General features: G+C 38.9%; 1 protein-coding gene across 3 annotated transcripts in view; it reads left to right on the top strand.

Annotated features, from left to right (window-relative positions):
- Positions 1-12,295, top strand: part of RERG (RAS like estrogen regulated growth inhibitor) — a 117,488-nt gene that overhangs the window by 67,938 nt on the left and 37,255 nt on the right. Inside the window, exons 1-2 of one of the 3 annotated variants that reach the window (XM_030322333.2) lie at positions 1,165-1,185; positions 3,436-3,546. The exons of 1 other annotated variant lie outside the window; for it this stretch is intronic. In XM_030322333.2, the coding sequence (XP_030178193.1) occupies positions 3,477-3,546 (70 nt within the window). In that variant the 5' untranslated portion in view covers positions 1,165-1,185; positions 3,436-3,476. Of the gene's footprint in view, positions 1-1,164; positions 1,186-3,435; positions 3,547-12,295 lie in introns of those variants that run through there. One more of the 3 variants, XM_030322332.1, reaches the window with a different exon arrangement.

The following is a 12,295-nucleotide window of genomic DNA, read 5'->3' as shown; positions in this document are numbered from 1 at the left end:
AATTAATCTGAGGTTTATGGGGCACCTTGCTGGCTCAGTCGGTAAAGCATCCAACTCTTGATCTCGAGGGTTGTAAATTCGAGACCCACGTTGGGTGTAGAGATGACTTAAAATCTTTAAAAAAAAACTGAGATTATGATAATTTTTAGGTAGTTATCAAACTTGTGACTAGTTCTTATTTAAAATGTTAACAAAGAAGCATGTAATTGCTATATCACAAATTTTTTTAATATTTTTATAATAGGATGTTAGTATTTTTAAATATTTTAATAGTACTTTCTCAACCTAGTTGGTGTTATTTGTAATTATATGTCTTTTGTGTTTTTTAAATGTTTATTTATTTATTTTGAGAGAGAGAGTAAAAGAATGCAAGTGGGGGAGGGGCAGAGAGCGAGGGAGAGAGAGAATCCCAAGCAGGCTCTGTGCTGACAGCACACAGCCCAGTGCAGGGCTTGATCTCACGAACGGTGAGATCATGACCTGAGCCAAAATCAAGAGTCTGTTGCTTAACCAACTAAGCCACCTAGGTGCCCCCGTATATTATTATTATTCTGAGAGTTGGTTTATAGTCTATGCCAAAATAGTACGTGACACAAGAATGGTTGAGAATTCCGCTCTATAGCATAAACCCCATCATAACCTTAATGAGAATAACAACTGGCTGCTTTCGGAGTCCCTGGGGCACTGCAGTGACCCCAGGAATGGGGAAAGCTGTAAATGCCAGACAAAATAATTGGTAGGTACTACCATGCACGTCCAACCCAGTGCTTCCCAGTGAGAAAGAAACCCCTACCCTCTGTAACCCCAACCCCTTCCAGGACCAGAAGGCTGGGTAGTTATTCTGCCCAGCCACACTGCTGGTTCTCCTTCCTGCTCCATTTTCATGACAACAGATCTCCTGGCAGCAACTCCAGTAGACTCCAGTGCTCTAGGGAGCTGGGCCTGTGTTAGCAGGCCACAGGGATGGATGGGAGCCAAGACTTTTGTGATTCTCTCCACCCTCATTTTCCTGTGAAAACACAGCCCGGAAGGACTATGCTGGAGGGTTGATGATCTTAGCAGTATATTTGTATTGCTGGAAACTCAAGTTGTCCTTTTATGTGTCATTTTCTCTAATTTCATTTTTTTAAATCCTTTATTTTCCAACAGGCGGATTCTGTTCACACCTACACAAGGTGGCACCAGGTGTGTGCATATCTTTCTGATAGTTACAATGCATCACAGACCCTTACGGGAAAATGAAAGATGAAAAAACTTAGTGGTTTGTGTTAGATTACTTTAGATAGTCTATTAGTACGATTGCTTTTTTTTTTCCTTCCTTCACCTAAGTTTCCTTGTTTGGTCTTTCTTTCTTTCTTTTTTTTTCCCCCTGAATATCTCTTAGCTGAGCTTCTCATCACAACTTACCATTTTATACATATGCTATTCAGTTTCTTTTCCAAGTCTCTTTGTGGAGCAAGGATTGAGCCTAAGCATGTGTAACTTTCATTTCAAAAAACAAAAATGTATGATACTGTAATTTCAGTTAAATTAGTTTCTCTAAAGCTTTGCCATGAAATATCAGGACAGACCCATTCTTGAAGCTTAATATAATTTTAAAAATTATAATAGTAAAAATTCTGTTTGCATGAGAGTGTTTAAGTCATCATCTTTCCTAAGTAATACACAGAAATAATGTTTATAAACGTGACTGTTGAGCATGACTGAGGCAAGTTTTAACCTACATTCATTTCCTGTTGAGTAGGAGATGAATGACCCGCCATGTAAATAGAAGCACCAGAAGACTTTCTGTGTTCCTTGACCGTCAGTGGATATCCAGGGTAGCTTCTGGTTAATTCCAGTGGTTTTTGTTTCTGTTTTTGTTTTTGTTTTATTTTTACATTCTGCTAAATTCTTATAAATCAGGCTACTCTAGCTATTGGCCAGATTTTCCTGGAAGAAAATGAAATACAGTCCACCCTTGATTCTTTTCTGCTTATTGAGGCCACTGCCTCCTTTATGAGGAGCGGTAATCAAAGTAGCATTTGTTTCACTTCGTCACGCAGTATGTGAGTTTTTACAACAGATTTGCCCTTCTAATTGTATCGTTCTGGCACATTTTAAAAGGAACTTGCCTTAGATGGGTGGCAGTGTGAGATGGTTTAGACCCAGATCAGGTGGTTGACTATAAAGGCAATCTGGACACAACTTCTGTGCTCTGTTGATTGCCAGGAAGGCTCAGCAACTAAATGGCAAGCCAACAGACTGGGATTAGGAAAACATATCTGTATTTGTTTTCTGGGGCTACCATAACCAGGCACCACAAACGGGGTGGCTCAAACAACAGAGATATATCATCGGTCCACTCTGGAGGCTGGAGGTCTAAGATCAAGGTGTCAACAGCACGGTTGATTCTTTCTGAGGCTGTGAGGCAGCATCTGTTCTGGGCCTCTCTCCTGCTTCTGGTGGTTCAGGCATTCCTTGGCTTATGGATAGTGGTCTTCCATGTCTTCACATCATCTTCCCTCTCTACGTGTCTGTCCCTGCATTCAAATTTCTCTTCTTATAAGGATGCAGTCGTATTGGATTAGGGCCCATCCTAATGACTTCATCTTAACTTGACCATCTGCAAAGACCTTATCTCCAAATATAGTCATATTCAAAGGCACTGGGGGTTAGGACTTCAATATCAATATTAATTCAAAATCAATTCACTCCATAGCAGTATTTATCTCGAAAAATCGCCAGAGAGGATCATTATAACTACTAATAAAATTTATGTGAATCATATCATTTGCCTTCAGTGAATTTATTTATTCCAGATGTCTTATTTAGATGATAGGATGCCAAAAGTAATGTACCATGAATGTTTTTTTAATATAAATTATAAATACTATTCAATTATTCCTACATTTTCCAGAGACTGACTCTCTGTTATTTCCTCATAGACCCTGTTGGCATTTTCCTGAACTTCATTGCTTTCACTTCATTTATAAACACCAGACTCTCTCTCTCTCTCTCTTTTTTTTTTTTTTTTCTGGGTAACATGTCTGGGGCCCTGTTGCTTGGGAAATTTAGTTCACTTTCATTTATTTCAAACATTCAAAGTCTATACCACTGGTTTCTATTTTCCACTGTCCAGAAACCTTCCCAGAGAACTCTCTCTCTTTTTAAAATTTATTTCTTTATTTTGAGAGAGAGAGGGAGAGCTTGCACATGAGCAGGGGAGGGGCAGAGAGAGTGGGAGAGAGAGAATCTCACACTGTCGGTGTGGAGCCTTACATGGGACTTGAACTCACGAACCATGAGATCATGACCTGAACTGAAATCAAGAGTCAGATTCTTAACAGACTGACCCAGCCAGGCACTCCTGGCTGTGTTCTCTTAAAGTAGCAGACAATTGTAATCTAAAATTAAGGATCCATCATAACTTCCCCTATTCTTCTTCCTTTCAAGAAAATCTGAAGAAGCCTTGATTGACACGTGAGCTCTGTGGAATGGCTGGAAAAATACTGACCCAGAAAATAGATGTGCAACAATCTTTTCCATTACTCAAGGGAAATTATGGTATTAATTTTTTTCTTAAACTCTGGGCTAAGTGTAAATATGTGACTCACCCCGACTACTTCATCCTTAGGCCATAAATATTAGGAGTGATGACTTATAAGGAGGTCATGTTGATGTGTAATGAGTAAATGCTTGTCTGCACATATTAACTTAACAAGAAAGTAGCATTTTCCTAAGTAGTATGACAGAAGAAACAATTGTTCAATATAAGTAAAAAGTGGTGATTTTTTTTAATGTTTCTATTTATTTTTGAGAGACACAGCGTGCAAGCAGTTGAGGGTCAGAGAAAGAGGGAAACACACAATCAGAAGCCGGCTGCAGGCTCTGAGCTAGCTTGTCAGCCCAGAGCCCGATGCGGGGCTTGAACCTACGAACCATGAGATCATGACCTGAGCCAAAGTCGGATGCTTAACTGACTGAGCCACCCAGCTGCCCCAGTGATATTTTTAAAGAAAAGTTATTATGATAAAATAATCCTTTTTTTCCAAATAATAATAATGAAATTATGTTACGATTTAATACTTGAAAACATGTATACTAGATCTTGTTCCAAAAAAAAATTCTGTTAAATTTCAAATACTACTTGAAAATTAACTTTTATTTATTTTTATTTATTTATTTTGAGAGAGAGATCATGAGCAGGGGGAGCAGCAGAGAGAGAGGGGGAGAGAGAATCACAAGCAGGCTCTACACTATTAGCAGCATGGATCCTGATATGGGGCTCAAACTCACAAACTGTGAGATCATGACCTGAGCCAAAACCAAGAGTCGAAACGTAACTGACTGAGCCACCCAGGCACCCCTGACTTTTAATAAAATATAATTGTTCGTAGCAAATTTCCACTCGTAGTCCATGGGAAAACACTGGGAGATGTTACAGCCAGATTGGTTCCCTCAGTTCAAGTGGTCAGTGTCAAACTTCACTCCTTGGGCACTGATACATGACCCACACAAGTGGGACAGTGCCATGTGTTTCCTGTTCTTAGAGCAAACCCCTACTACGTCCAGGATCAGGCAGGACAAGGTGAGGATCTGAGCTCCTAAGAGGTGGCTTGCTTCAGAGTCTACTCCGTTAGGGAAAAAACAAAGGAACCAATAGACAAAACACAACCCACTATAGATAACAGCTTCAGAAAATACGAAAAGCCCACCTATTACAGTAGGAGAGACAGAACTATCACTTCATCTCTAAAGCAGGTGAATTTTTAAAAGTTTTCCAAATCAGTGTTCACACAGCCAGCAATATTAAGTAAAAGGCATTAGGGGTGCCTGGGTGGCTCAGTCGGTTAAGCATCTGACTCTTGATATCTGCTGAGGTCATGATCTCATGGTTTTGCGAGTTCGAGCCCGGAATCGTGCTCCACACTGCTGACGGTGCAGAGCTTGCTTGGGATTCTCTCTCTCTCCTTCTCTCTCTCTGCCCCTACTCCCCAAATAAATAAATAAATAAACTTTTAAGGAAGGCATTTGTTTTTCTTAGTGAAATTTCTACTTCTGTGACATTGCTAATGCTGGTTTCTCCTTTCCTCTCTGCTTGTTCTAGTTGCACCACCTTCTGTGTCTTCCTCTAACGGCTTTCCAAAATGACTATGGCCAATATTCTCACTGAGCAATAGTATTTAGCAGTGTAAAGCAAAATAGCGTAAATCTTCTATGGTTTATAGTTCCCAGTTTGTTTCATGTGCCCCATGGCTATCTCAGATGCTTTTTTATTTATCTCCAACTTGAAGGCAAGGAGGTGGTCTTGTAGTTAATTTGTACCATCATAGCGACAAGCTTGGTATTTAGCACTTTGGAATACACAACATTTATTGTAAAATTGCGTTTTTACAAATGGTTACAGCAATTTAAGGGAGTCCAAATACGAAGGGTAACCCGTAGTCCATCAATCCCCTCATAAGGAGGAAATACCTTACCTGATTTATGAAGGGAAAGCAAGCAGAATAAAAGTGGAATTCTGTTGACTTAATCACATTGGTTTTGTCTGCTTAGAACTGGGGAGGGGAGTGCGATGTTCAACTTTTCCTGAGGAAGTTGTGTACATACATACTGGTAGCGCCCTCTAGTGGATGATAAAAATGCTCTTGCACCACTCAATTCCTGGACATTCCATTTCACTGGAAGGATCTATACCTTTTGCAACCACTTTGTCCTTTCTCCCCCATCTCAACATCAATAGGGTTTTCTCTCAGAGTGACTTGGGATGCTCCAGTCTACCACAAATGTCACTGGTGTGTGCTTTGTGAGAAATTTTTAAGGTGAATTCAACTGAAGTGAGTATCAATTTTTACCACTGCCCTTCAAAGTTATTCAGTTGCCAATGTGGGTGCAATTTAACTGTTGCGTGCAAGCCCTTGGCTCGAGTCAGTTTATGTAAACGGTTCAAAGCTGTGGACTGTGTGTCTGGCAAGCTGCTTCCAAGAAACAAAGGAGAAATGAGCATGTTTTCCATTTAAAAGACATGTGGTTCTTATTGCCTTACAGAAATTGGTTTTTGTTTTCACTTCATTTTATTTTTAAAGTGAGTTTTCCACTGTGAAATAAAGTGTGTGCATGGTAGACAATAGTGAAAATCCAGAGAGCAAAAATATCGCCCACAGTTCCGCCAAAGCCGAGACTGGTTTTAGATACAGCTTACCAAGGTAGACTGCTTCCCTGAGATATATCCTAAGGGAGCAGGCCCTGATAGACTGAGGGTGAGCATGTCATTAACTTTCCACACAGCTGTTTTTTCAATTTATAAAGGGCAATGATAATATTGCATTTATGTACTTTCATTTTCTCTCTCAAATTAGGTACGGCAATTGCATAATAATAATAGCAGCCATTTATTTAGCACAGATTTTCAGAGCCTAACACTGGAGTTGCCATTCGCCTCCCGGAAAACAGCAATTTCGCTCACACTCAATTCTTTCCTATAACCTCTCCCACATCTCTCCCAGTATTTGTTTTCGCAGTACTAATAACTGCCATTTATTAGGACCTTATTACACAAGATAATTTACTGGTTAAGTAGGTAGCCCGATTGGATTGTAATTCTGGCTTTTCCCCCTAATAGCTGTGTGATCTTGGACGAGTAATTTAAAGTCAGTGCTACAGTGTCTCCCTTTGTCAAATAAAGGTCCTGCCCCACAGGATTTTTAGGAGAAAATTAAGTGCCCAGAACATAACTGGGTACATGGGGAGTAGTCTATAAATGTTAGCTGTTATTATTAATATTTTAGATGACATATTAGACATTATACCAAGTTCTTACCATTTATTATGTCATTTAACCCTCATAACAATCTATGAGTTAGATATTCTTATCCCTGTTTCAGATAAGGAAAATGAAATGGAGGGCTCAGTGACTTGTCCCAGTCACATGTATATAAGGTTCAAAAATAGGCAAACCATCTAGGTGTTGGACATGAGCTCAGTGGTAACCATTGAGCTCATGTCCAACACCTAGATGGTTTGCCTATTTTTGAACCTTATATACACCGAAGTAGACATTATAACCCTTTTTTGTGTCTGACTTCTTTCATTTAGTTTTATGTTTGTGAGACTTATCCCAGTTGTTCATTCATTTTCATTACTCTATACATGACATTCTATTAAGTGGCCCATCACAACGTATACATTCCACTCTGGGACATTTGGGAGATTTCCAAGTTGGGACTATTACAAATATTGATTCAGTGATAATGCTTGCACATGACTTTGGGTGAACATATGTATGCCTTTCCATTGGATAAACACCTAGGAGCCCAATTGCTGGGTCATGAGGTAAGCATATTTTTGGCTTTAGAATTGTATTGCCATTTAATTTTCCAAAATAGTTATATCAGTTTACACTCTGTGGAGATTTAACTTTTAACCAACATAAGAGAATTAGAGGCCATTTTTTATTTTTAAAACAGTAGAACAAAAGACATAGTTTAAGTGATATTTTCATTAAAAAATGAAATCCATTAATAATTATTAGCTTCTGAAAAGCACTTGAGTTTAAATTTACTTACACAATAGAAATGACTCATTTGTAACAGTTAAATTCTATGATATGAATGAGATATCAAGAAATCTAAATTTAAAAGGATAAAATTAAGAGTGAACAAGGATGTGGTATTTATGGCAAAGTATGGTATGGCATTTATGGTGTGGTATTTATGCCAAAGAACAGAATAGTCTGATTGCTTGTGTTCTTGCAAGTTTTTTTATATGGTCATTATCATATAGTCATCCATAAACTGGGTCATAGAACAAGTTGTTCAAGATCAAGGATCTTGTCCTTATCAATTAGGGAAATTATAAGTCTTAAGTTTTCAGATTCTAAAGATTTATTTATTTTTGAGAGAAAGCGCAATCAGGAAAAGGGCACAGAGAGAGGGAGACAGAAGATCTGAAGTGGGCTCTGCACTGACAGCAGTGAGCCCGACGCGGGGCTCAAACTCACAAACCATGAAATCATGACCTGAGCAGAAGTCGGCTGCTCAACCGACTGAGCCACCCAGGTACCCCAGTAGTTTTCACATTATTAGTAGCAAATCCATTTGCCCCAAAGAACTCTTATTCTGAAGTGCAAACTGTTGGCCAGAGGAGCTGCTATGACAGAAGCAACAGTGAGAAACCTTGGATCTTCACACACTCTCTCCCTTCTACTCACTGCTTCTAGCAGCTCCCAAGAACTTTCCCTGACCCGAGAGCTCCCAAGAACTTTCCCTGACCCTGGCATGAGAACGAGTGCCTAGATCCTGGATAATAAAATGCATTCCTGCCACCTTATTCACTAGGTAGCAACTCTCAAGAATAATACGTCAAGGGGCGCCTGGGTGGCGCAGTCGGTTAAGCGTCCGACTTCAGCCAGGTCACGATCTCGCGGTCCGTGGGTTCGAGCCCCGCATCAGGCTCTGGGCTGATGGCTCAGAGCCTGGAGCCTGTTTCCGATTCTGTGTCTCCCTCTCTCTCTGCCCCTCCCCCGTTCATGCTCTGTCTCTCTCTGTCCCAAAAATAAATAAACGTTGAAAAAAAAAAAAAAAGAATAATACGTCAAGAAGGAAGGATTCTAAGGACGTGGTGAGAATGCAGACGAAAGCACGCCATGATCAATTAGTCATGTCTGTCACAGGCACAGAAAGGGATAGTGAACGTCTGTAGGCTGGCCCCAGATAGCATTTACATATGTACACTCTTTCTTTTAAGTATTTAATTTCCTGTTGACTCCAAATCCAGTGTAACAGGGACTGGCATGTTGGCACAATCAAGCAGATGGCTAATTGTTCAGTATACGTAGGCAAAATACTGACATAGGAGTCATCTTGGTACAGACATCTTTTTGCATTTGTCCAACACATCTTTTGAGATAAATTCCTGCAAGTGGACTTGTCACCATGGAGTTAAATCTCCAGTCTTTTATAGAATGCACTCTGCCCTTCCAATAGATGACACAGGTCACATTCTGCCACGTACTATTATTAGTGAACAACTGTCCTCCCATCAGAAGAGCCGAGCCCTGAAGTAGAAGTTCTGTCTTTGGCTTCTGTGTTTCATTCCCACCCCGATGACACTGACAGCATTGCCTTTTTCCATAGTAGATGTGGATACACATGTTTTGCTTTAAATATAAGGATACTTTTTACTATTTTTCAGCCCTGTTTTTCTCAGTTGCTGTAAGGACAACATTAATGGTTAAAGGTCGCTAATGCATTTAATGGAACCATTGTCCCAGTGATTGTGGTGTTTGTGTGCAGACCAAAATATCGATGATAAATGAGCACATTAATATTGGAACTGGAATATAGGAGTATTAAAAAATCTCTAAATGCCTATGGAACAGGTAGTTTTAATTAAAAAAGTGACCTTCTCTAATTCACTTCATGTCCCCTCAGTGCCTTTGCACTTGGCATCTATGGCTGATTTATCAACTCATCTCACATACAGCTTATTCATTAATAACTCATGTGCTTGGATTATTACAAAGTTTCTTGGGCTGACATGGATAGAAATCTTTTTCTAGTGTCTTTAAGTTTAATTCTTACAGTACTCAGTCCCCGTTCTTCCAGAAACAGTAGGCTCACTAAAGCATACTATTACTGGCATTCTTCTTCCTTTGCTGTCTTTGTTTTTGTTTCGATTTTTCTTTCTTTCTCCCTTTTTTCTCTTTCTTGCTCTTTCTTTCTTTCTTTCTTTCTTTCTTTCTTTCTTTCTGCCTTTCTTTCTTTCTTTCTTTCTTTCTTTCTTTCTTTCTTTCTACATTCTTTATTTACTGCTTCTAGTTTTATTCCAGTTAGCATTTCTACTGATCTTTTCAACATCCCAAAAGTCCCCATGATGTCTGCCTAGCTTTCTGGGTGTCCTTTGACTTTGTTACCTACAACTCACTTGTAATTTATTTTGCATGCCTCTATAGCCTTGTCTTCTGGAGAACGTCTCCATATGGCTTTTGTTCCCCCTCTCAGTTCACATTATCTTAGAATGTATTGCAATCAGTCCCTAGGCTGTGAGACTGCTTTCAACTTTTGAAGTGTTTTCTAGGATCTACTAACCACACTATCTGTGAGTGGAGATCTCAGATCTGGACACTCCCACATGTTATTCTGAGGAAATGTGATACACTTCACATATGTGTTTGATGCTTCATGTGCACAGATTAGTATTATCCATCAAGATTCACAGATGTGCTGTCTGATTCCTGAGATGGCATTTTTGATTCTATAGAAATGGTAAGATTAGCCCCAATTTATAAACATATATTTTCCCAAGTAAAAAAAAGTTCATTGGTCTCTCTTTTCTTGTTCAGCACCTTAATACATGAATTTCTCACAATCTACTTTCTACTGCATTCAGATCTAATCTTCAGTGAATCATTCTGGGATATCAATTGGTTTGATGTTTAATATTTTTAAATAGTTAAGCACATTTTGATAGAGGTATCTGGGTCAGGGGACCTCATTTCAGATACAGGTTCTATGTGTACATATATATTTTAAAAAGTTTTAGTTTCCCTCATCTTTTATCAGTATAAGAATATGCTAATTTATGCCCTCACAATTCTGAAAAATAAATATACCTGCATAATTACAGTTATAAAATGATTCCACTTTTGGGGTGCCTGGGTGGCTCAGTCGGTAAAGCATCCGACTTCAGCCTTGGTCATGATCTTGCCATTCCTGAGTTTGAGCCCCTAGTCAGGCTCTGTGCCGACAGCTCAGAGCCTGGAGCCTGCTTCAGATTCTATGTCTCCCTCTCTCTCTCCGTCTCTCCCCGACTCACACTCTGTCTCTCTCTCTCTCAAAAATAAATAACCCCCCCCAAAAATAAAAATAAAAATGATTCCGCTTTGCCTCCGTTTTCATTTAGGTTCTTTCAGCCTGAATTAACTAACGATCATTCCCCCAAATATCCATTGTATTTGGCTTGTAAAGATACATTTTTACTTACAGAATGTTATAAAACGTTTTTTTTTTTTTTTTTTTTTTTTGCTTAAAGCAAATTTTACAATAGAAATAGTGTTCACTTTCAGATCCAGATTTTAATCTTTTTGATTTATAATATTAATTTAAGCCCACATAATTCTGTAAACTAAAGCCAGAGAGTCTTTCTGGTTACCAGTATAATTATAACTTTCATCCAATGTTTACCAGGGAATAGTGAATTCACTTTGTTAAAATGAGATCTGGCATGAACCTTATCCAGGCTGAGCTGAAGCAAACATAGCTTTTTTTTTTTTTTTTTCAGGTTTCACTAAATTACATTTACAAGCTGGACGCAATTAAAAGCTTTAGAATAGCAAGGAAAAGGCAGATTTGAGAGAGATGTAGATTTCCCTTTTAAGACTATTAGACTAAAACCCAAATAAAAATAAAAGAAAACCGAAGAGGGGTTGTTAGTGTAATATTTCTAAGCTGGTTTGCTGAAAGCAGATCTGCATGCTTTTGTACTGTTTGCCAATACAATGCAAAGGCCAAATCGCTAAAGGTAAACAGGATTTGGGAGGCTGCCTGCTCTGGGATTCAAGGATTAGCCTTTATCCTGCCCTTGACGTGAGCTGCTGTCAGTCCAAATGGGTCCCCTCCCCTGGGCCTCAGAGAAATTGCTTCAATTTACACATCACATAGTTCTAATGCAAATCAAGAGTAATGCTGTCAGTCAGAGAGAGACAAATACCATATGATTTCACTCACGTGTGGAATTTAAGACACAAAACAAGTGAGCAAACAAAAAAACAGACTTAAATACAGAGAACAAACTGGGTGGGGGGGGGGAATGGATAAAATAGGTGAAGGGATTAAAATATACCTCTCATGACGGGCACTGAGTGATATGTAGAATTGTTGAATCGTTATGGTGGAGGTCTGACACTAAAATAACACTGTATGTTGATTATGCTTCAATAAAAAAAGGGAAAAAGAGAGTAATATCTTACCTTACATGAGGGTACAGTAGATAAAAACAGCCTGACGTTTCAAGGTGGTGGACCTAGATTTGATTTCCGATAAAGCAACATAGCTAGGATATATATTATAGTATATTATACATTAAATATAAAAATATAGCATAAAATACACATAATATTTACTATAATACAAGGAGCTTGGTACATTGCAACACCTGGTGGCGGTTTCTTTATCCTTTGTTTTGGAACATTTAAAGTTTATGAAACATGTTTACATATGGTATGGCATTTTATAATCACAACAGCCTTGCAAGGTGTATTTACTTGTCCTCGTTTTACAGATAAGGGCCCTGGAGCTCAGAAAGCATAATGACC

The sequence above is a fragment of the Lynx canadensis genome, chromosome B4, assembly GCF_007474595.2.
Source record: "Lynx canadensis isolate LIC74 chromosome B4, mLynCan4.pri.v2, whole genome shotgun sequence".
NCBI lineage: Eukaryota > Metazoa > Chordata > Mammalia > Carnivora > Felidae > Lynx > Lynx canadensis.
The sequence above is the reverse complement of the archived record's forward strand: the minus strand, read 5'-3'. Positions and strand labels throughout refer to the sequence as shown.